The sequence below is a fragment of the Ornithorhynchus anatinus genome, chromosome 18 (genome assembly GCF_004115215.2).
Source record: "Ornithorhynchus anatinus isolate Pmale09 chromosome 18, mOrnAna1.pri.v4, whole genome shotgun sequence".
Lineage (NCBI taxonomy): Eukaryota > Metazoa > Chordata > Mammalia > Monotremata > Ornithorhynchidae > Ornithorhynchus > Ornithorhynchus anatinus.
The window spans coordinates 14450613-14473048 of NC_041745.1; the positions used below are offsets into that span (position 1 = coordinate 14450613).

The window sequence follows — 22436 nt, forward strand, 5'->3', positions numbered from 1 at the left end:
CAAGGAAAGTAACACTCAGAGACAGTGTTGGATAGATCAGAAAAGGGAGGGAGGGGACCGAGTGCCCGTTCACCTGCAGAGAGGTACGAGTGACACAACGGCACCCCTCTCCTGTTTGGCTGTGCCTTTATTTGCAACGTATAGGAGAAGTAGCCAATCAGGAGAAGTAACCAATCACAAAAATACTCGGACAGGTGTGTTTTCTTCAATGACAAAAGAGACTCTTCAAGCAGGCCTTATCTGTTTTGGGTAAGAAGCAATCTCCTGTCCAAGCAGGCCTTATCTGTTCTGGGAAAGAAGCAATCTCCTGTCCCCCGGAATCTGGAATTTGCAGATGTGATATACATCCCACCTGAAATGGGGGACTTCCTGAGACCCAAAACAGAGTCATTTAGATCAAAAGCGGCTATGCTCAGAATGCTGTTTTTAACGATTATTATTATTAATTGCGCTCAGTCCAGTGCCCTGCACAAAGTGAGCGCTCAATAAGTTCTGTTGAATGAATGACTGGATGGTCCTTACTGGGGGGGGGGGGGGAAGGGGATGACGTCAGTGGGCTCGCGCCCTTCCGGGGCGTGGATTCCCCCTCCCTCCTCCCTCCTCCCTCCTCCCTCTTCCTCCCTCCCTCCTCCCTCTCCCTCCCTCTCTCCCCCCCTCCCTCTCTCCTCCCCCTCGCCGACTTCTGGTTCCGGTGTGTCCGGGGCGCCGCGGGCGTCTGGGGTCCGCCCCGTCCCGCCCCTCCCTGCCCCATGGAGGCCGGCGGCCGCCCGGCCGCTCCCCGGAAGCCCGGCCGCTCCAACTCCTCGGCGGCGGCGGCGGCGGCGACAGCGGGGCGCCCGGCCCGGCCGGGGATGTGAGGCGGCTGTGCGGTGCGCGGGCGGCGGTCCGGTGGGGGGTGGGGTGGGGTGGGGGGCAGGAGGAAAGGCCTCGGGGGCCGCCGGGGGGGGGGGGGGCGAGGGACAGGGGATTGCCCCGCCACGACCCACCGACCGGGAAGACGCTCCGGGAACGGGCCGCGCCCCCTCGGGCCTCCCAACGGACACCTCACCTTTCATTCATTCACTCATTCGATCGTATTTAGTGAGCGCTTACACTGTGCAGAGCGCTGTCCTGAGCGCTTAGAATGGACAGTTCGGCCACAGAGACCATCCCTGCCCGGCGACGGGCTCACAGTCTCGTTCGTTCGTCTAGTCGTATTTATTGAGCGCTTACACTGTGCAGAGCGCTGTCCTGAGCGCTTAGAATGGACAGTTCGGCCACAGAGACCATCCCTGCCCGGCGACGGGCTCACAGTCTCGTTCGTTCGTCTAGTCGTATTTATTGAGCGCTTACACTGTGCAGAGCGCTGTCCTGGGCGCTTAGAATGGACAGTTCGGCCACAGAGACCATCCCTGCCCGGCGACGGGCTCACAGTCTCGTTCATTCATTTAGTCGTATTTATTGAGCGCTTACACTGTGCAGAGCGCTGTCCTGAGCGCTTAGAATGGACAGTTCGGCCACAGAGACCATCCCTGCCCGGCGACGGGCTCACAGTCTCGTTCATTCATTTAGTCGTATTTATTGAGCGCTTACACTGTGCAGAGCGCTGACCTGAGCGCTCGGTGTGGACAATTCGGCACCAGAGACCAGCCCTGCCCAGTGATGCGCTCGCAGTCTCACTCATTCAATCATATTTATTGAGCGCTTACACTGTCCAGAGCACTGTCCTAAGCGCTTGGAAGGGACAGTTGGGCAACAGAGAGAGACCCTCCCTGTCCAGTGACGGGCGTGCAGTCTCATTCACTCATTCAGTCGTATTTTTTGAACCCTTGCTAGGTGTAGAGCACTGTCCTGAGCACTTGGAATGGACAGTTGGGCAACAGAGACCCTCCCTACCCAATGCCGGGCTCACAGTCTAAATGGGAGAGATGGCAAAGCAAACAGAACGAAACAAAAACAAGACAGCATCATCAAGATAAATAGAATCAAGGGGCTGTACACCTCATTAACAAAATAAGGAGGGTAATAATATGTACAAATGAGCACAGTGGGGAGCTGGGAAGATGCGATGGCCTCTTGGCTATTTCGTCAATAGCCAAGGGTGGGGAGTGCACTGGGCCCCTCAAAGACCGCCCCACCAATTCAGTTTCTTTGCCCCGCCAAGTCTCCGGTCAGGGCCCGGGGGACGGCCAAGTCCACCGCTCACCTGACAGGCCCAGTTTCAGGCCTCGCCCTTTCAGATACTTGCCACACGCTTCATCCGTCTTAAAGTTGATTTTGCCTAGCTGCTTCTAAAAAAAATTAATGGTGTTTAAGTGCTAATTATGTGCCGAGCGTGGGGATTACAGGCCTAATCCCCATTTTCCAGTTGAGGTAACAGACACAGAGAAGTTGAGACTCGCCCAAGGTCACATAGCAGACAAGTGGCAGAGTCGGGATTGGAACCCACATCCTCGGACTGCCAGGCCCCTGCTCTTGCCACTGGCCATTCATAGTACATCTTCGCCTTGGGTTGTAGTCGCATTGAGCAGGGACTCTACCTTCCCTCAGGAAGCCGTGTTCCTTTAGATGTCGTGTTGGGATCAGTGTTGTGCACGGAGAGGGTCCAATATGTGATCATTTATGATTTAGATGTGTTGAGATCAGTGTTATACACTGAGAGGGGCCAATATATGATCATTTATGACTTGTGGTACGAGGAGGTGGAGAATAGGGAAACGTTTGATCTGCGGGTTTTGGCTGCCTGACCTTGGAACTGTAGTGATGTACGTAAACTTTGATCTTTAGTCGGAACTATCCTTGTCCTCCACACCTGGTGCTCGGGAGAACAGAATTCCCACTGTGGGCAATTGAATGCAGTGAACAACAGAGCGAGAAACAAAAGACCAAATCTGCTGCCTGCTCTCTTAGCCCGGCCTGAGGCCTTTCTCCCCACCTTTCTATTTTACCTTTCTGAGCTACTCACCCAGAGCCATCGTGCTCAAGCATCCCCCCAGAAAAAGCCTATGGAGAGGGAACCTCCTTTCCAAGCGCTTAGTACAGTGCTCTGCACACAGTAAGCGCTCAATCAATACGGTTGAACAAATGAACGTTGTTGATTTCTAGCGTTTGGGTAAAAGAATCTCTGAGTTGGCAAACAGTTCCAGAACATGTCAATCTGTGATAGGAAAATTATAAATAAATAAATTGAATGCTACTCATGGTCAGGAACTTTTCTGAAAAAGCTTATATTTGGAGTCAGGAAGACCTCTGGGAGCAAAATTGCCCAGCCTGACTGACTGACTGAAAGTTTGCGTTTTGGAAATATGTGTGAGTGTATAGTTTGGCATGGCCGTCTACGAGAAATCTTGGCAAATGGAAAGAGGAAGATGTCTGCTCTGGAGGCTCTTCAAAGTATAGGTCATTACACTGAGTTCCGCCGTTTCTCGCAGTCGGTCCTGGGGCAGAGGAAGCATTCATTTGTGTTTATTGAGCACTTACGGTGTGCAAAACACCATACTAAGAGCTGGGGAGAATGTCCCTAGGGAATGTCTGGTTGTTGTAGTGCACTCTCCCCAGCTACAGTGAGTTCAAGGTCAAGGGCATTAATATTCAGTAGTAGTTATTGAGCGCTTACTATGTGCAGAGCACTGTACTAAGCTCTTGGAATGTACAATTTGGCAACAGATAGAGACAATCCCTGCCCAATGGCGGGCTCACAGTCTAATCGGGGGAATATATATTTATGTGTTAATATACATAAATAAGTAAATTACAAATTATATAATTATGCGTCCTGGGGCCGGGAGGGAGGTTGAATGAAGGGATCAAGTGAAGGCGATGCCGAAGGGAGTGCGAGAAGAGAGAGGAGGGCTTAGTCAGGGAAGGCTTCTTGGAGGAGCTGTGCCTCAATAAGCCTTTGGAATGGGAGAGAGCAGTTATCTGACATGAGGCGGGAGGGCGTTCCAGACCAGAGGCAGGATGTGGACGAGAGGTCGGCGGCGAGATAGACGAGATGGAGGGACAGAGAGAAGGATAGCATTAGAGGAATGAAGTGTGTGGACTGGGTTGTAATAAAAGTGAGGTGAGGTGGGAGGGGACAAGGTGATAGAGAGCTTTAAAGCCAGTGGTGAGGAGTTTTTGTTGGATGTGGAGGTGGATTGGCAACCACTGGAGTTTTCTTGAGGAGTGGGGAGACCTGGTCTGAGCGTTTTTGAAGGAACAGGATCCAGGCAGAAGAGTGGAGCAAAGAGCACGCAACCGCTACCTGGAGAAGAGAAGTTGAGTGACCATCCATGGCTACGGCTAGCAACCCTCTGAGGCGGGTTTGGGAGCTGGTTAGAGCAGCTTCTGCTGAAAGTGTAGCTAGCTGCGTCTTCGTTGGAAGTCCTCTTTCTTCTTCACTCTTCTCTATCAGCCAGGAAGAACTGTGGGTCTGTGAAATGGGCGAAAATAAGGACCCGACCCTGCCTTTATGGGAGGAAGGTGCTCATGGTCTGTCAATGGGCAGGGATTGTCTCTATCTGTTGCCAAATTGTACATTCCAAGCGCTTAGTACAGTGCTCTGCACATAGCGCTCAGTAAATACTACTGAATGAATGGTCTCTGAGGCGGAGCCGCCCTAACCCTGCTTACTGCTTTTCTTGGCCTGGCTGAGCCGATACCTGCACTCGTCGTTAGGAATGCTATCGTATCCTCTCTAAACAACAAGAAAGAAACTGTAAATGTCCACGTTTGTGCGTGTAGAAGCAACTTCGGGGAGGAATTATAAAATTACTCTTGTAGTATAGACCCAGCCTGTGAGAGATGGAAGAGTTGTTTTTTTTTTATTAACCATATTCACTTACTTTTAAATGCTTTTTCTGTAACTGATTTAGGCTTTTGGAGATGAGGCATTCAGATTTGAAATCTAAATTCATTCTACTCTGTGGAACCTATCGATCCAATTCTGTTCATTCTTTAGTCCCTAAAGGCCTGTTTTTGCCAGCCTGCTTTGATCAGTGTGTTCTTTTTTAATGGCTTTTCTTGAGCGCTTACTCTGTGCAGAGCACTGTACTGAGCGCTTGGTAGAGTTCAGTACAACAAAAAATTGTAGACACATTCCTGGCCCACAAGGAGCTTGCAGTCTAGAGAGGGAGACTGAATTACTATAAGCCTGTGAATGTATTCTGCCGTAATTAAAAAGTGTAATGGGAAACAAGAGTTGATTTGACTTTCCCTAACTCTTCTCCTTGTTTCCCGGCGCTTCCATAATCATTAATAATATTTAAGTGCTCACTCTAAAACAAGCTAATCAGGTTGGAAGCAGTCCCTGTCCCACATGGGGCTCACAGATTCAATCCCCATTTTACAGATGAGGAAATGGAAGCACAGAAGCAGGGTGGCCTAGTGGGAAGAGGAGTCAGAGGACCTGGGTTCTAATCCCGGTTCTGCCACTTGTCTGTTTGGTGACCTTGGGCAAATTCCTTAACTTCTCTGTTCCTCATTTAGCTCATTTGCAAAATGGGGATTCAATACCTGTTCTCCCTCCACTTAGACTGTGAACCCCCAGTGGGACTTGGTGATCCCGGTGCTTAGTACAGGGCTTGGCACAGACTAAGCTCTTAACAGATACTATTTAAATTTTAGTGACTTACCCAAGGTCATACAGCAGACAAGTGGCAGAGCCAGAATTAGAACTCAGGTCTTTCTGACTCTCGGGCCTGTGCTCTATCCATTAGGTTACGCTGCTTCGCCATCTCCCTCTGGATTTATTGTAGACTTGGGACTAGTCTGGGGATGCATCTATTCCATCGTATCCCACTTTGGTGTCTTCTGCTCATCTTGGAATATGGAGCTGAGAACCCTCTTAGGTTACCTTTGAACTTAAAGTGATTGGGACATTTTTGGACTACTGGTTGAAATGACATAATGAAAGAAAGTCTATCTTTTCATTTCAGTAGCTAAATGTCCAGTTATAGTTCTTAAGGAATAATGGGAGAAAGACAACTAGGAGGGGTTACATTTGGTGGAAAAATAATTGTTCCTGTGTGTTATTATCTAAGCTGAAATTACTGGTGGCGTGCACCCTAAGGATACTGAGCTTGCGTCATTTAATACCAACAAAACTCTGGGCCCTGGCAAAAGCCTCTGTAGAACTTCAGAGCCTACTGTTTTGTCCAAACTGCAGCCTACATCACTCACCCAGATGTCTGTGTCGTTTTGTCAGACTTTCTGAGCATTGCATTGGATGGCAGGGGGAGAGAGAGTGGTTATTCAATGCCTTACTTCTCCCTTCCCTCTCCCAACCTGAGATTCACCGAGAATAAAATCGGTTGGTCGCTTTACTGCTTTCTGTCAGAAATAGTTGCTTTCTCTTGGCAAGGGTTTATTCGTGCAACAGCTTGAGTTTGACAAGGCTTTTCCCCCAAGAGAAGATGTGGAATATTCAAAACTATATTCGGTACTTTCCAGGTGCCAGGTGCTCAGTACAGTGCAGAGCACTAAATGGACGTTCAATAAATGCTATTACTGTTACTCAGTTGAATTGAATTTAGTCAGTATGACAATTAAGAATTCAATTCAGTCATATTTGAGTGCTTACTCTGTGCAGAGGACTGTACTGAGCTTTCGGGAGGGTGCAAAACAATAAACTGTAGTTTATTGAACAACAGTCTGTACTGTATAAACTGTTCACTGTCCACAGTGAGCTTACAGTCTGGGGGGCGGGGAGATGGACATTAGTATAAATAAATAACTTACAGATATGTAATAATAATAGTAATGGTCTTTGTTAAGTGCTTACTATGTGCTAGGCACTGTTCTAAGCACTGGGGTAGATGCAAGGTAATGGGGTTGGACACAGTCTCTGTCCCACATGAGGCTCACAGTCTTTATCCCCATTTTACCGATGAGGGAACTAAGGCCCAAAGAAGTGACCTGCCCAGTTGTCACGCAGCAGACAATTGGTGGAGCCGGGATTAGTTAGAACCCATGCTTGTCCTTCTGACTCCCAGGCCCTTGCTCTATCCTCTAGGCCATGCTGCTTCTCTATGTGCTGTGGGGCTGGGAGGCAGGGGGAGAACAGAGGGAGCAAGTCAGGGTGACTCAGAAGGGGGTGGGAGAAGAGGAAAAGGGGAGCTTAGTCTGGTAAGGCCTCTTGGAGGAGATGGGCCTTCATTAAGGCTTTGAAGCAGGGGAGAGTAATTGTTTTTCAGGTTTGAGGAGGGAGGGCATCCCAGACCAGAGGCTGGACATGGGCTAGGGGTTTGCTGCGAATTGGGTGAGATTGAGGCACAGTGAGAAGGTTAGCATTAGAATCTCTTTTGGACAGCAACTGTTCTTTTCCCCCCGCTCCGGTGCTGAGGTATTTCACACCCTAGAACCTTATCACCCAGCTCCTCAGAGCATCAGAAGGCCCGGGTTTTAGTCCCAGCTCTGCCAATGACCTGCTCTAAGACGGTGGGCAAGGCAGTTAACACCTCTGTGCTTCATTTTCTTCACTGCTCTCCCAGTCAGTCTCTTGGACTGTGAGTGAGTCCTGGGCCTGCTCTGATTATTTTGCACAGTGCTGAGCACCTAGTTCAAATGCCTAGTACATACCAAAACTATTAGCCAAAATCTTCAATTCACAGACTTTTACGATCCCTTTTGAGGCGATGCCATTTATCGGCATATTTCCTGCAGTTCTATTTCCCACACAAATAAAAGAGAATGGCTTTTTAAATTCCATTTTAAAGTTCTCTTGTGGTTTCTACTGATTTTGAAGCCCTGTTATGTTTCTCAATCATGTGTTTAGATTGGAAGACTGGGCCCCCAGCGTCTCTGCATTCCGATTGATGTGTCTCACCTGAAGTCTTCGGGAGTTTACGAAATGAGCCAGGGTCGGGGGAAGTATGACTTCTATATCGGCCTGGGGTTGGCTATGAGCTCCAGTATTTTCATTGGAGGGAGTTTCATCTTGAAAAAAAAAGGTCTCCTCCGGCTAGCCAGGAAAGGATCGATGAGAGCAGGTAATGTAACTTTTTTTAAAAAAAACCCTTTCTGAAGATGTATTTGGTTCTCCCCTCTGGGATGCTAGAGCTGAGAGCATTTTCGGGACTATGTGGGGGAAGATTATATGATTGCAGGTACCAGGTCTGCAGCTGTGTGCCCTGGAGAGGAAACCTGGGTCCCCACAAGCAGCAGAGAGAGCAGCTGCTGCTTGGAGCAGAGTCTGCCCCCCGAGACCTGAGCCCTCTACATAATTGGCAAAGAGCAGTCAGGAAGTTCAAGCCTCTGCCAGAGGAGGGGCAGACATAGCAAACAGCCACCCCTGGGCTGTCTCTCTTGATTAAAAGCGGTCAGAATTTTTATTGTCTCTTTATTTTACCCAGACTCTCAATATAAAATACCTTTCCTTTTCCAGGTCAAGGTGGCCATGCATATCTTAAGGAATGGCTGTGGTGGGCTGGACTTTTGTCAAGTACGTATTAAACGTGATGTGATGTTTCTCAAAGATATAAACATTGATTGTTAATCCTTTTCTAAAACAATTCTAATCCTAATACAAAACCCCTATAATCCACGTTTAGAATCTTAGACTCTTGAGCAAGTATACCTTATAGCTAATGTGATCATTTTCAGTTGACACTCTTTTCTTCACCTATCAGGACAGAATGAACTTTTTCACTTTCTCCTCCTTGGTCTCGGAGCTTGATGTTCCCAAACTTTTAGTCAAGCAAATTGGGTAACTTTAGGGGAAAAAAAACATTCAAGTTGCAGAGATCTTTTCCCCAACTGGAACTTTATTATCCCAGACCTGAAGGCATGGAAAATAACCAGTTTCCAAGCCCTGCTGCCCCACTTTTCTCTTCTGGGGTCTGGAGGTTCCTTTTGAAAATGACAGATGAGCCTTTAGCTCTCAAACGTCAGGCCTGAGAATCTGTGTGAAGGTATTCTTGTGCAAGTGGTTAGTACTGTGTGACTCTGGTCCGTGCCAGCCCTGTTCTTGCAGTGGCACAGAGTGCAGTGAGTGAGTGATGGGCCGGAGTGCAGAACAATGAGAAGTGCACACAAGGTCATACCAAGCGCCCCTTGGCGGCCAGGGCTTGGCCAAAGCGACGAAGCGCAGCCTAACACTGCAAGTGTGGAAGCACTTTTGCTGGGAGGGTGGTTGACTGCTGTGTGTCTGCTAGCTGTTTTTCAGGATTCCTGCTGGGCCTCTCTGCCTCATTGGGTTACCCCTAGGTGGTTCTTTGCCCTGAAACCTTCACCCCCCGAAGCCTGGCCTGGGGGAAAGAGCAGTGTCCTGGAAATCAGGAGATCTGGGATCTAGTCCTTCACCTGCCTGCTGGGACTCTGCAGAATGTGTGGGAAGAGCAGTGATCCTTAAAGCACCCAAGATTCTGGAGCCATAATCCGGGCTTAAACTGTTCCCAAGTGTGGTGCTGGAAGCATAGTGCCAGGCGTCCAAAGGATGGATGAGGGATGTGATATTACTGGGATTCAGGAATGAAAATCCCAGCCGAAATTTTTTTTTTTTAACATCATCGTGTTTAAGCCCTTACTATATATACAAGGCACTGTTCCAAGTCTTGGGGTCGCTCTGAGATAATCGGATTGGACAGAGTCCATGCACCGCATGGGGCTCGCACTCTTAATCCCCATTTTACAGGCGAGGTAGGTAACTGAGGCACAGAGGAAGTGAAGTCACTTTCCCAAGGTCACACAGCAGACAAGTGGCAGAGTTGAGACTAGAACCCAGCTCCTCCTGACTCCCAGACCCAAGCTTTATCCACTGGGTCACGCTGCTTCTCCTGCTGCCCTAGGTGTCAGTTTAGGAGTCCCCATTACCCGGTCACTGGGTCCTAAAGGCCTCTAATTTTTCCATTCCTGAAAGCCGGTGTGGTGACTTTTTCTGCTCATTGCATCCCAAGTCCCTACAGCCCCATCACTACCCTCAATTAACCGATCAGTTGTATTTATTGAGCACTTACCGGGTGCAGGGTACTGTTCTAAGTGCTTGACAGTACAGCAATATTACTGATGCGCTCCCTGCCTGCAACGAGCTTACAGGTGATTCCTTCAAGGAGAAGGGGACACGGGCCCTAGCCTACCATCCCCCTCCCCCGTTCCTGCCTCTCCCCTCGGCTTCCCAGAGCTACATGTCTCCCCGGCCCCCAGACCTCCTCCTTCAGCCTCTGCTGCAGGCAGACACCGGGATCTGAGGTGAAACCATGTCCTAGATCTAATATTACTTCCCCCACACCCGGAACCCTCTATACTTTTCCTTTAAGGATCCCAGGGCTCACGTTTCTCTTTTCCTTCCCCCTCTTCTCTCGGGGCAGCCCAGGATCCAGTCTCCCCCCCAGCAAGTTGTCTGGAAGCAGGGTCTCTCCTCAGGGCCAGGATCCTCGATCGCGTGGGGTCCTTGCCGTCATCCAGGTTCCTCTTGGATTTTCTCCTCTGCTCCCGCTCCCCCGGTGCACTGTCTGTCCATGGTCCACTGCCTGAGCCTTTCCTTTGGTCTGCTCTCTCAGGCACACGGCTGCACAACCCTTTGCCTCACTGGCTGTGGGTCTAATTCTCTGACTGCCTGACTCTCCCAACTTCCTCAGTCCTTCTTCCTGTTTGGCTTGGCTGAGTCTTTACCTTTCCCTAAGGGAGGGGCACTGTGGAGTGACTCTCCTGGCTTCCTCATCTCCTTCCTGAGTGCCGGTGCCAGCCGGATCAGTCGTCACAAGGAGACAAAATGAAGGTTTCATTCATTCATGAATGGGGAAACTTAGAAATGAAGGTTTACTCCGTTGGACTATGGCAAAGCATTGGCCTTTCCTCTTCAGCTGTAGGGGGAGACAAGACATGCCGATTTTACTTTAAGCTGGTTTGTGATGCGTGTTTGGGGGTGTTCAGCACTGAAGGGAACTTAGAAAAAGCAAGTAGTCAATCGAGAGTTTTATTTCCCCTAGAAATTGTGAAAGGTGAAAATAAAGCTAAGTGTGACCTTGTTCACAGTTTATATTTTGTTATTTGTTCCTAGTCTCAGAGTTTGTATTGATAGCTTCTGGGATGGGGTGAGTTGGGGAAAGGACCATATTATGAGCCCCTGAACCAGTAATAATTATGGTATTTGTTAAGCGCTTACTGTGTGCCAGGTACTGTTCTAAGCACTGGGGTGGATACAAGCAAATGCCTGCACATCTCTCTCCAGTTCTTGGTTCATTCACTCAGTCATATTTATTGAGTGCTTACTGTGTGCAGAACACTGTACTAAGCACTGGAGAGAGTACAGTACAACCATAAACAGACACTTTCCTTCCCCACAGTGAGCTTACAGTCCGGAGGCCGGGGTAGGGGGTAGCAGAGACAGACATTAATAGGCAAATTACAGATGTGTACATAAATGCTGTGGTGCTGTGGGGGGGGGGGGGGGCGGGAAAGAATGAAGGGAACAAGTCAGGGTGACAGAGAAGGGAGTGGGAGAACAAAGGGGGCTTAGCCAGGGAAGGCCTCTTGGAGGAGATGTGCTTTCAGTAAGGCTTTGAAGCGGGGGACAGTAATTGTCTTCCGGATTTGAGGAGCTAGGGCGTTCCAGGCCAGAGGTGGGATGTGGGAGAGGGATAGACAGCAATATAGACCAAACAGAGGCAAAGTGAGAAGGTTGGCATTAGAGGAGTGAAGTACGTGGGCTGAGTTGAAGTAGGACAGTAATGAGCTGAGGTAGAAGGGGGGCAAGGTGATAGAGTGCCTTGAATCCAGTGGTGAAGAGTTTTGTTTGATGCAGCAGTGGTTGGGTTTTTTGAAGAGTGGAGAAACCTGTCCTGAAAGTTTTTATAGAAAAATGATCTGGGCGGCAGAATGAAGTGTGGACCGGAGTGGAGAGAGATACTAGTCTGGGAGGTCAGCAAGGAAGCTGAAGCAGTAATCCAGGCGGGATAGGATGAGTGATTGTATTAATGTGGTAGCGATTTGGAAGGAGAGGAAAGGGCAGGTTTTAAAGATGTGAAGACGGGGTCGATGGGTTTTAATGATGGATTGAACGTGTGGGTTGAATGAGGGGATGACACCGAGGTTACGGGCTTGTGAGACAGGAAGGATGGTGGTGCTGCCTACAGTGATGGGGAAGTTAGGGGGGAGGACGGGGTTTGGGTGGGGCGATAAGGAGTTCTGTTTTGGACATGTAGAGCTTGAGGTGTTGGGAGTCATCCAAGTAGAGACGTCTGGAAAGTGAGAGGGAGAGAGTTCAGGGCTGGAGCTGTAGGTTTGGGTATCATCCGTGTAGAGGTGGTAGTTGAAGCCATAGGAGCAAATGGGTTCTCCAAGGGAGTGGGTGTAGATGAGGAATAGAAGGGGACCCAGAACTGAACCTGGAGGGACATCCACAGGGGATGGGAGGCAGAGGAGGAGCTCGCGAAGGAGACTGAAAATGAACAGCCAGAGAGATGAGGAGAACGAGGAGAGGACATTTAGCTAATGTTTCCGGGAGAAGTGGGTGGTCGACAGTGTAGAAAACAGCTGAGAGGTCGAGGAGGATTAGGATGGATTAGAGGTCGTTGGATTTGGCAAGAAGTTCATTGGCGACGTGCAAGAGGGTGGTTTCTGTGGAGTGGAGAGAACGGAAGCCAGATTGGAGGGGGTCAAGGAGAGGATAAGTGACCATTCTCCCTGCCTGGAAGTCTCCCTTCGAATATTCCATTTCACAGCCATTCACCAAAACCCCTTCCACCCCTATCCGCATGCCTTGTGGGTGCTCTAGCAGTCGGGTGGCTCACGGTGTGAACAGAATTAAACCCACAACCCCACTGGGGACTGGGTGGGGACTGGGTCTCAGGGAAAGGATAGGGACTGTCGTGGCAAGGGTGAAGAGTGGACTCTGAAGTCACAGCAGTGGGACGTGTGTGGTCCCTGAGAACCCACCATCAGGCGTGGGTGAGGCAAACTGGTGGTTGGTTCTAGGGATGAGGGCAAGGGATCCACTTGCCCTGCAGACCCAGTGCCCTTTGAGAACCACAGGTGAGGGGATGGAGGAAAGTAGGGGCTTCTCCTTTTGCACCATTTACTTCCTCTTCCTCCCACCGCTTCCTCCCTCTTCCATTCCTCTTTTCTCGCCTCCCTCAAAACCTCACCCCCAAGCTCCTACTTAGCCTCAAATGGAAAAGTTGGTGCCCCGATCACAGCTTTAATACCCATCCTCAAAACCCTTCTTAAATCTCACTTCCTCTAGGAAGCCTTTCCCAATTAATTCATACTGACCAAAGTTGGGTTACGTTCTTGCCAACTTCTCCTTGCACCCATCCCAGTCACATTAAATGTCAATATCAATCTGTTGGCTGATGATTTATAGTTACCTATTTATGCCGCTTATTTCTCCTGCCGTACTCTTGGAATTCCAGTTGTATCCTTTATCTCCCTCCTTTTCCCACTCTCTGAAACTAATTTGTGTCTGCCTGTCTTCCCTAATAGTTTGTAACTCCCTTGAAGGTAGGGACCATGTTTTGCTACTTGTGGCCTCGCCCAAGTGCTTAGTACAGTTTTTTTTTTAATAGAAGGCAGTTCCCTCTATCGAATCAGCCCATCCCTTCCCAACACCCCTTTCTCGTTCCCTTCCATCCAACCCCTCCCCATCCCTTGTGCCATCCCCACTGTCTTCCCCATCCCTGTTACTCCATTCCAGTTGCACTCCCTCATCTCCCTCCCCCTGCAACAGCCCCCGTAAACTCACTTCCATCCCACTCCTCCCCACCCCTCACACCGTCCCTTCCTAAAGAAGCCGCGTGGCTTAGTGAGCACGGGCTCGGGAGTCAGAGGATGTGGATTCTAAACCCGGCACTGCTGCTTGTCTGCTTTGTGACCTTGGGCGAGTCACTTAACGTCTGTGCCTCACTTACCTTATCTGTAAAGTGGGGATTTAAAGTGTGAGCCCCATGTGGGACAACCTGATTACCCTGTATCTACCCCAGTGCTTAGAACAGTGCTTGGCACACAGTGAGCACTTAACAAATACCATAATTATGACCATACGGCAACTCCCCCGTGGCCTCAGTCAAGTGTGGCCTGGGACCTCCCTCTCCATAACGGGAAAGCTGCCCATCCTTGACCTGTTCCTAACCCAGTCGCTGCTCCTCCTTGCCATCACTAAAACCTGGCTCTTTGTAGACGATACCGTCTCCCCTGCTGCTCTCTCCAGAGGGGCCCTCGTCTCCCAATCCCCCAGATACACTGGGAAAGGGGAAGGAGTCAGCTTTCTTCTCGCTCTCCAGTGCCACTTTTGCATCTTTCCACTTCCCCCATCCCTCTCTTTCCCTTCTTTTGAATCCCATATCACCCGTCTCTACTACCCACTTCAGATACTGGTTATGGTCATCTAGTGCCCCCCAAGTCCCTACCTCCAACTTTTTGAACCATTTTGATCCTTTTCTCTTGTTCCTTCTCTCTTTCTCCATCCCTACGTTGGTCCCTGGGGACTTCAATATCCATGTGGACATTTCTTCTCCTGCCCAATTTCTAGCACTCCTCAACTCCACTGAACTGCTCCAACTCATCCACTCACCGACATAGACACCCACTTGATCTCATCATCTCTGGTCACTGTACGGTCTCTACCCTCACCAACTTTGAAATCCTTCTTTTTGACCCCAACCTCCTCACCTGCCTTCTCTGCCACACACCTCCTCACCACTGAGTTGTTCCCCAAGAGAGACCTCTGATCTTTTGACCACATCCCATTTTCTCAAGTTGTCATTCCCCACTTAGTCTCCGTAATAATAATAGTAATAATAATGGTATTTGTTAAGCACTTACTATCTGCCAAGCACTGTTCTAAGCACTGGGTAGATAAAAGGTAATCACGTTGTCCTGTGTGGGCTCACAGTCTTAAACCCCTTTTTACAGATGAGGTAACTGAAGCACGGAGAAATTAAGTGACTTGCCCAAGGTCAAACAGCAGACAAGAGGAGGCGGGATTAGAACCCACGACCTCTGACTCCCAAGCTTGTGCTCTTTCCACTACGCTGTGCTGATTCTCAGCATGCTGCTTCTCCATACCCAAACTACCGTCCCTTGACGACCAAATTGACGCTCTCAATGCCACCCACTTGTTCCCCTCTCCCTGCATTGATATTGTACCAATAACAGTGAGCTCAAGATCACCTCCACAGTCTGCTTACTTCTCTCCTGTACATGAGTCGCAGATTGCTGCTGGAGGAAATCCAGCTCTCAGGCTGACCTTGTCCACTTGAAGTTCATCCTTGCCTGCTTTAGCTTTGCCCTCCCCTCTGCATGGCAACATGATTTCTCCATCCTTATTGACTCCCGTACCCATTGCTCTCACTGGTTGTTTTTTCTTTGTTTTTTTTTAAAAATGGTATTGGTGAAGCGCCTATGTGCCAGGCAGTGCCCAAAGCGCAGGGGTAGATACGAGCTAATCAGTTTGGACACAGTCCCACATGGGGCTCAGTTTTAATTGCCATTTTATAGATGAAGTAACTGAGACATAGAGGAAGTGAAATGACTTGCCCAAGATCACACAGCAGACAAGTGGCAGAGCCGGGTTTAGAACCCAGATCCTTCTTACTCCCAGACCTGTCCTCTATTCACTAAGCCACGCTGCATTGTTAACTCCCCCTGCCTCCCCCATCTCCTGTACCTAATGACCTGGCCACTTACTTTATCGAGAAAATTGAAACTTTCAGGCGTGATCTTCCTAAAATCTCTCCTGCTCCTCTCCAGTCCCTCCCTCCCTCCTACTCCTTCTCCAACTCTCCCATCTTTGCCAGCAGTATCTCAGGGGTTCTCCTGCCTCCCTTCAAAATCCACCCCTTCCACCTGCACCTCTGACCCCATCCTGTCGCACCCTATCAAAATGCTTGAGCCTTCCCTTCTTCCCTTCCCGACCACCATCTTCACTTCTTTACTCTCCAACGGCTTCTTCCCCGCTTCTTTCAAACGTACTCTTGTTTCCCCCATCCTAAAAAAAACAACAAACCCTTCCTTAACCCCATGGCTCCCTCCTGTTATCACCCATCTCCCTCCTACCATTCCTGTGCAGACTGATTGAGTTATCTGCACCTTCTGCTTCCACTTCCTCTCCTCCGATTCTCTCCTTGACCCCCTCCAATCTGGCTTCTGTCCCCTTAGCTCCACAGAAACTGGTCTCTCAAAAGTTGCCAGCGCTCTCCTTGCCAGATTCAATGGCCTTTACTCCATCCTAATCTTCTTCAACCTCTCAGCTCCCTTCAGCATTGTTGACCATCCACTTGTTCTGGAAACATTATCCAAACCTAGCTTCACTGACACTGTCCTCTCCTGGTTCTCTTCCTATCACTCTGGCCACTCATTCTCAGTCTCTTTTGCAGGCTCCTCCTCTGCCTCCCACCCTCTAACTGTGCTTGTCCCGCAAGGTTCAGTTCTGGGCCCCCTTCAGTTCTCCATCTTCAGCCACTCCCTTGTTCGCTTCTGTAGCTTCAACTACTATCTCTATGCAGATGATTCCCAAATCTACATCTCCAGCCCTGATCTTTCTCCGCCCTGGCAGGCTCACATTTCCTCCTGCCTTCAGAACATCTCTTATGTGGCTGTCCCTCTGACCACCTCAAATTTAACTTCCCCCAAACAGAACTCCTTAGCTTCCCATCCAAACTGACTTTCCCATCGTTGTAGGCAACACCACCATCCTCCCTGTCTCACACACCCATGATCTTGGCATTGTCCTCATCTCCATTCTCTCATTCAACCCACATATTCAATTTGTCACCAGATGCTATCTGTTGAGCCTTCACAATCTAAAATCCACCCTTTCTTCTCCGTCCATATTGCCGCTACAGTAATCCAAGCACTTATCCTGTCCTGCCTTGATTACTGTATCAGCCTCCTTTCTGACCTCACTGCCTCCTTTCTACCCCCACAGAAGTTCATACTTCAGTCTCTGGGTCATTTTTCTACAAAAGAGTTCCGTCCATATTTCCCCATTCCTCACGGACCTCCAGTGGGTGCCCATCCACCACCACATCAAAGAGAAACTCCTTACCGTCGTCTTTAAAGCACTCAATCACCTCCCCCCCCCCCCATCTCCTTGCCTCCTTGATCTCCTACTACAGTCCAGCCCACACACCTTTCTCCTCCATTGGCCACCTACTCACTGTACTTGTCTATCTCACTGCCATCCTCTCCCCCACATCTTGCCACTAGCCTGGATTGCCCTCCCTCTTCATATCTGAGTGTCGCTCTCCCCTACTTGCAAACCTCATTAAAAAATCTCTGCCAAGAGGCCTCCTCTGACAATGCCCTCATTTCCTCTTCTCCTAGTCTCTTCTGCAGCACCCTTGTGATCAGATTTGCACTCTTTATTTTCCCCCCCTCGGCATTTATGTACATATCAGTAATTTATATTAATGTCCGTCATCCCTTGTAGATTGTAAGCTCATTGTGGGCAGGGAATATCAGTCATATTTTTTGAGCACTTACTGTGTACAGAGTACTGTCTTAAGCGCTTGGGAGAGTACAGTATAACAGACGCATTAACATTTAACATGTCTACCAACTATGTTATACTGTACTCTCACAGGTGCTTAGCACAGTACTCTGTACACGATAAGTGCTCAAAAAATGGAATTTATTGAGTAGTCACTCAGTAAACATCATAGATTGATGGATTCTTAGTCGATATCACGGAAAGTATTAAAATGAAGAAGCCCTTGTCTTATTTCATTGGAAAGGAATGCAGGATTAGATTAACTCCAGGGCAGAAATGGTGATTTCTGTTTTTATCATGTGCTCCTAGAGCCTAGTACTGTGTTCTACCCAGAATGGGTGCTCATGAAAAGCTGACTATTTAATTTTTTACATTATAATCTAAGGAGAAACAGCATGGCCCAGTGGATATTGTGCAGGCCTGAGAGTCAGAAAGATCTGGCTTCTGATCCCGGCTCCATTACCTGTCTGCTGTGTGACCTTGGGCAAATCACTTAATTTCTCTGAGCCTCAGCTGCTTCATCTGTAAAACAGGGATTAAGATTGTGACCCCATGAGGAGCAGGGACTATATCCAACCTGATTAGCTTGAACCTACCGCAGCGTTTAGTAGAATGCCTGGCACATAGTAAATGTGTAAATAACATTTAAAAACATTGGGGGCATATCCTCTTCTTTGCTCATCTTTCCCTCTTGTTTGTTTGGCTTGCAGTGGGAGCCGGTGAAGTTGCCAACTTTGCTGCTTATGCATTTGCTCCAGCGACATTGGTGACTCCTTTAGGAGCTCTCAGTGTTCTTGTAAGGTAAGACAGCGTTTTTTGTTTGAAAGATAAAAAGAAATTTTCAAATGTAAGCCACGGGAATGTTTTGGAGACAGTGTCCTCAAGATCTCCCAACAATCTATTTAGTTCTATCTCTGGTCTTTTCCTGACTCCAAAGGGTGGGGCCGGCTAGCGACGGTTCCACGAAAGCCCTCAAAAGCTGTGAAGGCAAAGCTAATGAGGTCACTTCCTCCTCCCCCGAGCCAGTCTGAGTTCTAAGTCCATGGCGGAGATGGCCCCATCACCCTCCTTGAAGTGCGGACCTATGGAAGCACTTTCATTAACCATTAAAAATTTTGTCCATGAAAAATTACACTGGGAGATGGCATGTGGGTATTTGGTTATTTGGCCTATCTTCTCAGCCTTGCCGCACTTCTCCAGAATTTAATGGAGAGTGACTACTATTCTGCAACGATGTCACCCCTTTGGGGTTTTGAGTCCAATTTGGAGCAAGAATACCCAATGCTTTAAAAGACTGCGGTGTACTAAATTCACAGTGTTCCCCATCTTAAGCTCAGTGAATCCCATCGCCACTGCTACTGAGAGAGCAAAGCATAGTTCTGACGCTCTGGCCTGGTGCCAGGGCTCAGCAGCAGGTGGTCTTGGTAAATGCTGTAGACTTTGCCACCACCTATGAGAGCCTCTAATTTTTCAAGGTTCTTGCTGGGGTTGGCCAACTTGCGGAGCACCTGAGGTGGTTCTTTGGAGATGGCAGAGCCCCAGCAGGCATAATTGAGATTAGAATCCCAATCTCCCGGTTCCCAGAGGAATGCTTTTTCCACTAGACCAAGAATAGGCCCGAATCCCAGAGCTTTAAAAAGTCACCTGGTCCACCCACCTGCCCTAGGCTGGTTAATTCATGTCAGATTATTTATTTTTTTTAACAGCATTTGTGCTTTATCTCCCTTGGTAGCTTGTTCCAGTCGTCTAACACCCTGACTTCTGAAATTGCTTAACAAAATCTCTTTTGCTAAAGTGAACTCTTTTCCTCTGGCTCACTACTCAGTAGACTCAAAGAACAAGTGTTCAGCCTTGTCCTGATAAAACATTAAGGTCTCTTTCTCGTAAACTGTCCTCTTCAGCCTAAGCAATCTGAATTCCCCTCCTCTTAATGACCCCCATTTTCTGACACTTCTAATCGTTATAGTTATTTTTCTCTGAGCTACTTTCCTTTCCTTTCATGGGGAATTTTAACATATTTTATTTTTAAATGAATATGACTTCAAAGGCTGATCCCAGATCTGTAGGCATTTCTCAAAATGGTAATTTGTATCTAAGAAATGAATAGATTGAATCAATTAATTGGGCTAAGGGAAGGTTTTGTTTGTCATTTACAGCATTTATAGGTGGAAGCGCCTGGTAAGGTGAATTTTATTGCTGATAGGGTTTTAGCAATAGACTAAAGGTTAAATTCCTATCATCTGTTTAGTTTGTTATTCTGTATAAATTGCAGGGGGAAAATAGCTAATTATCCTGCTTCCTTAACCCACCCTTGCTGTTTTTTTCATTTGTTCCCCCTCCCCCCCTTCCAGTGCCATTCTTTCCTCATACTTTCTAAATGAAAGACTAAATCTCCATGGAAAAATTGGGTGTTTATTAAGTATTCTGGGGTCAACTGTTATGGTCATCCATGCTCCAAAGGAAGATGATCTAGAAACATTAAATGAAATGTCCCACAAACTAGGTGATCCAGGTAAGCAAAGATCGATTGTGCTATTAGTTTAAGAGTATTTTCATCCCATTTTTGCATTGTTATGTAGAGTAGAATGGGCTAATTTGGGGCAGGATAGAAAGGCCAGATTATTTTCTGTGGTTGCCCCAAATCCCTACCCACAGGAACATTTTTCGAAGCTATTTTATTAAGCGCTCACCGTTTGCCAGGCACTGTATTAAGTGCTGGGGAAGATACAAGTCAAGCAAGTTGGTTACAATCCATGTCCCACATGGGGCTCACAGTCTCCATCCCCATTTTACAGATGAGATAACTGAGAAATAGAAGTTAAGTGAGTTTGCCCAAGATCACACAGCAGACAAGTGGCAAAGTTGGGATCAGAACCCAGGTCCTTCTGACTCCCCGGGCTATCTTCTTTCCACTAGACCACACTGCTAAATACCTGGAGCTCTGGCCATTATTGCCGTGTTCCCAACACCATTTAAAAATTGGGCTTATCAGTCAAAGGTATCTAGACCAATAAAAAAAAAAATGAAAAAAACCTGTATCATTTTGATCATTTTGTTGATGGCACCCAAGAGATGAGGTGGATGACTTTGAAAATCCCATAGGAGGAACCCATTTTTTTTTTTTTTTGACCTTTGTCACTAAAGGTTTTCTGATTGCGGTCATAGTTCAGAAAGCAGCATGGCGTAATGGCTAGAGCACGGGCCCGGGAGTCAGAAGGTCATGGGTTCTAATCCCGACTCTGCCACTTGTCTGCTGTATGCCCTTGGGCAAACTCACTTAACTTCTCCGGGCCTCAGTTACCTCAGCTGTAAAATGGTGATCGGGACTTTGAGCCCCATGTGGGATGGGGACTGTTTCCAACCTGCTTTGCTTGTATCCACCCCAGTGCTTAGTACAGTGCCTGGCATATAGTAAGCGCTTAGCCAATACAATAATAATAATAATAATCAACAGGGGTAAAGTGGGTTGCTGGGGCTGCAGAGTTGTGAGGTTGGATGCATGTGTCTCCTAACAGAAAGTAGAGGTTCTCAGCAAGGCCACCTGCCTAGAACCCAGCTATTCAGGTTCTATTTGCCAGGCATGTAAAGTCAAATGGGGCGAGGGTGGCCAGCAATTCCTCTTAGGGAGGAGGTATCTTCAGTTGCAATATTTTGGGGGTAATTTCTTGGTGATGTCCATGAAGCCAAGAGTTACTCCGAGTCTCAGAAAAATGGAAACAACAATCACGTTCTTCCTGGGCCACTTTGCCTTGGATCCAGGGGCCAGGGGACTAAAATGTCGCTTTTCTCCCCTCTTCCAGGTTTTATGGTCTTCGCAACCCTTGTCATCATTGTGTCCTTGATATTAATTTTTGTGGTAGGACCTCGCCATGGACAAACCAATATCCTCGTTTACATAACAATCTGCTCAGTAATTGGAGCCTTGTCTGTCTCCTGCGTGAAAGGCCTGGGCATTGCCATGAAGGAATTATTTGCCGGAAAGCCTGTGCTGAGCCATCCACTGGCCTGGATTCTGCTGCTAAGTCTTATCGTTTGTGTGAGCACACAAATTAATTATTTAAATAGGGCCCTGGATATATTCAACACTTCCATCGTGACTCCAATATACTATGTATTCTTCACTACATCTGTTTTAACGTGCTCGGCTATTCTTTTTAAAGAATGGCAACATATGGCTGCTGATGACATAATCGGCACATTGAGTGGCTTCCTGACGATCATTGTGGGAATCTTTTTACTGCATGCCTTTAAAGATGTCAGCATTAGCTTAGCCAGTCTGGCCGTGTCCTTTCGAAAAGAGGAACGGGCAGTGAATGGTGGGTTGTCCGGCCTGTATGAATGCCATACTAATGATGAAGGAAGTGTATCGCCTATAACTGAACAGCAACTTACTGAAATCAACATTTCCCGGAGAAATGGAAACCTGGCAGCTTTTTGACACTGCTGAGCTCATTAAAAAAGGATGATTCCATAACTGGGTTTTGCGGTACAGTGAGTTTGTTTCAGAGCTTTTCTGAAAATAGAAATTGTTGTTTTAAAATGCTATGTAGAGACAATCTAATTTTTTTAAAGTTTGATTTGTGCTGGACCAAGAACCATAGTCTCTCTTTCTCTCTCTCTTCCTCTCTCCCTCTCTTTTTCTTTTTTTAATGTAAGGCGCTCACAGAAAGAAGGTTTGATTCCAGATTGGTTTCTTTTGATTTAAAACTGTAAAATTGTAAATATTTTTAATTTTGCATTTTCCACCCAATTATTGCACTAATGACAGTTTCAATTATGAAAATAAAATGCTTTATTTCTGCATTGGTGATAAACAGACTGAAATGAACATTGCCTTCCACCAAATGATGAAACAGACGTCCTTTGACTTTTTTTCCAATATTTTAAAAGCACAAAGCTATTTCTGTATGGCAACCTTTAGCGTCAATCAATCAATATTATTTATTGAGTGTTTACTGGGTGCAGAGCACTGTACTAAGGTCTTGGGAGAGTACTGCATAACAGAGTTGATGGACACTTTCCCTGACCACAGAGAGTTTATAGTCTAGAG

At 47.7% G+C, this 22436-nt stretch overlaps 1 protein-coding gene across 2 annotated transcripts; it reads left to right on the forward strand.

Moving 5' to 3' along the window:
* Window positions 1-788: 788 nt before the first annotated feature.
* On the forward strand, window positions 789-22234 carry NIPA2 (NIPA magnesium transporter 2). Of its 2 annotated transcripts, none has more exons than XM_029046612.2 (6): window positions 789-869; window positions 7736-7949; window positions 8345-8401; window positions 18097-18187; window positions 19738-19898; window positions 21187-22234. In XM_029046612.2, exons 2-6 carry the CDS (start codon window positions 7811-7813, stop codon window positions 21822-21824), a joined length of 1086 nt encoding a protein of 361 aa, XP_028902445.1. In that variant the 5' UTR covers window positions 789-869; window positions 7736-7810; the 3' UTR covers window positions 21825-22234. The 2 variants fall into 2 exon arrangements, with proteins under 2 accessions (XP_028902445.1, XP_028902446.1); XM_029046613.2 differs by having other exon boundaries at window positions 837-853.
* The last annotated feature ends 202 nt before the right edge of the window (window positions 22235-22436 follow it).

Coding starts and splice junctions, on each gene's coding strand:
- NIPA2 (XM_029046612.2), top strand. CDS start 7,811: ATGAGCCAGGGTCGGGGGAAGTATGACTTCTATATCGGCCTGGGGTTG. Junction 7,950..8,344: donor GAAAGGATCGATGAGAGCAG/GTAATGTAACTT, acceptor TTCCTTTTCCAG/GTCAAGGTGGCCATGCATAT. Junction 8,402..18,096: donor GTGGGCTGGACTTTTGTCAA/GTACGTATTAAA, acceptor TTTGGCTTGCAG/TGGGAGCCGGTGAAGTTGCC.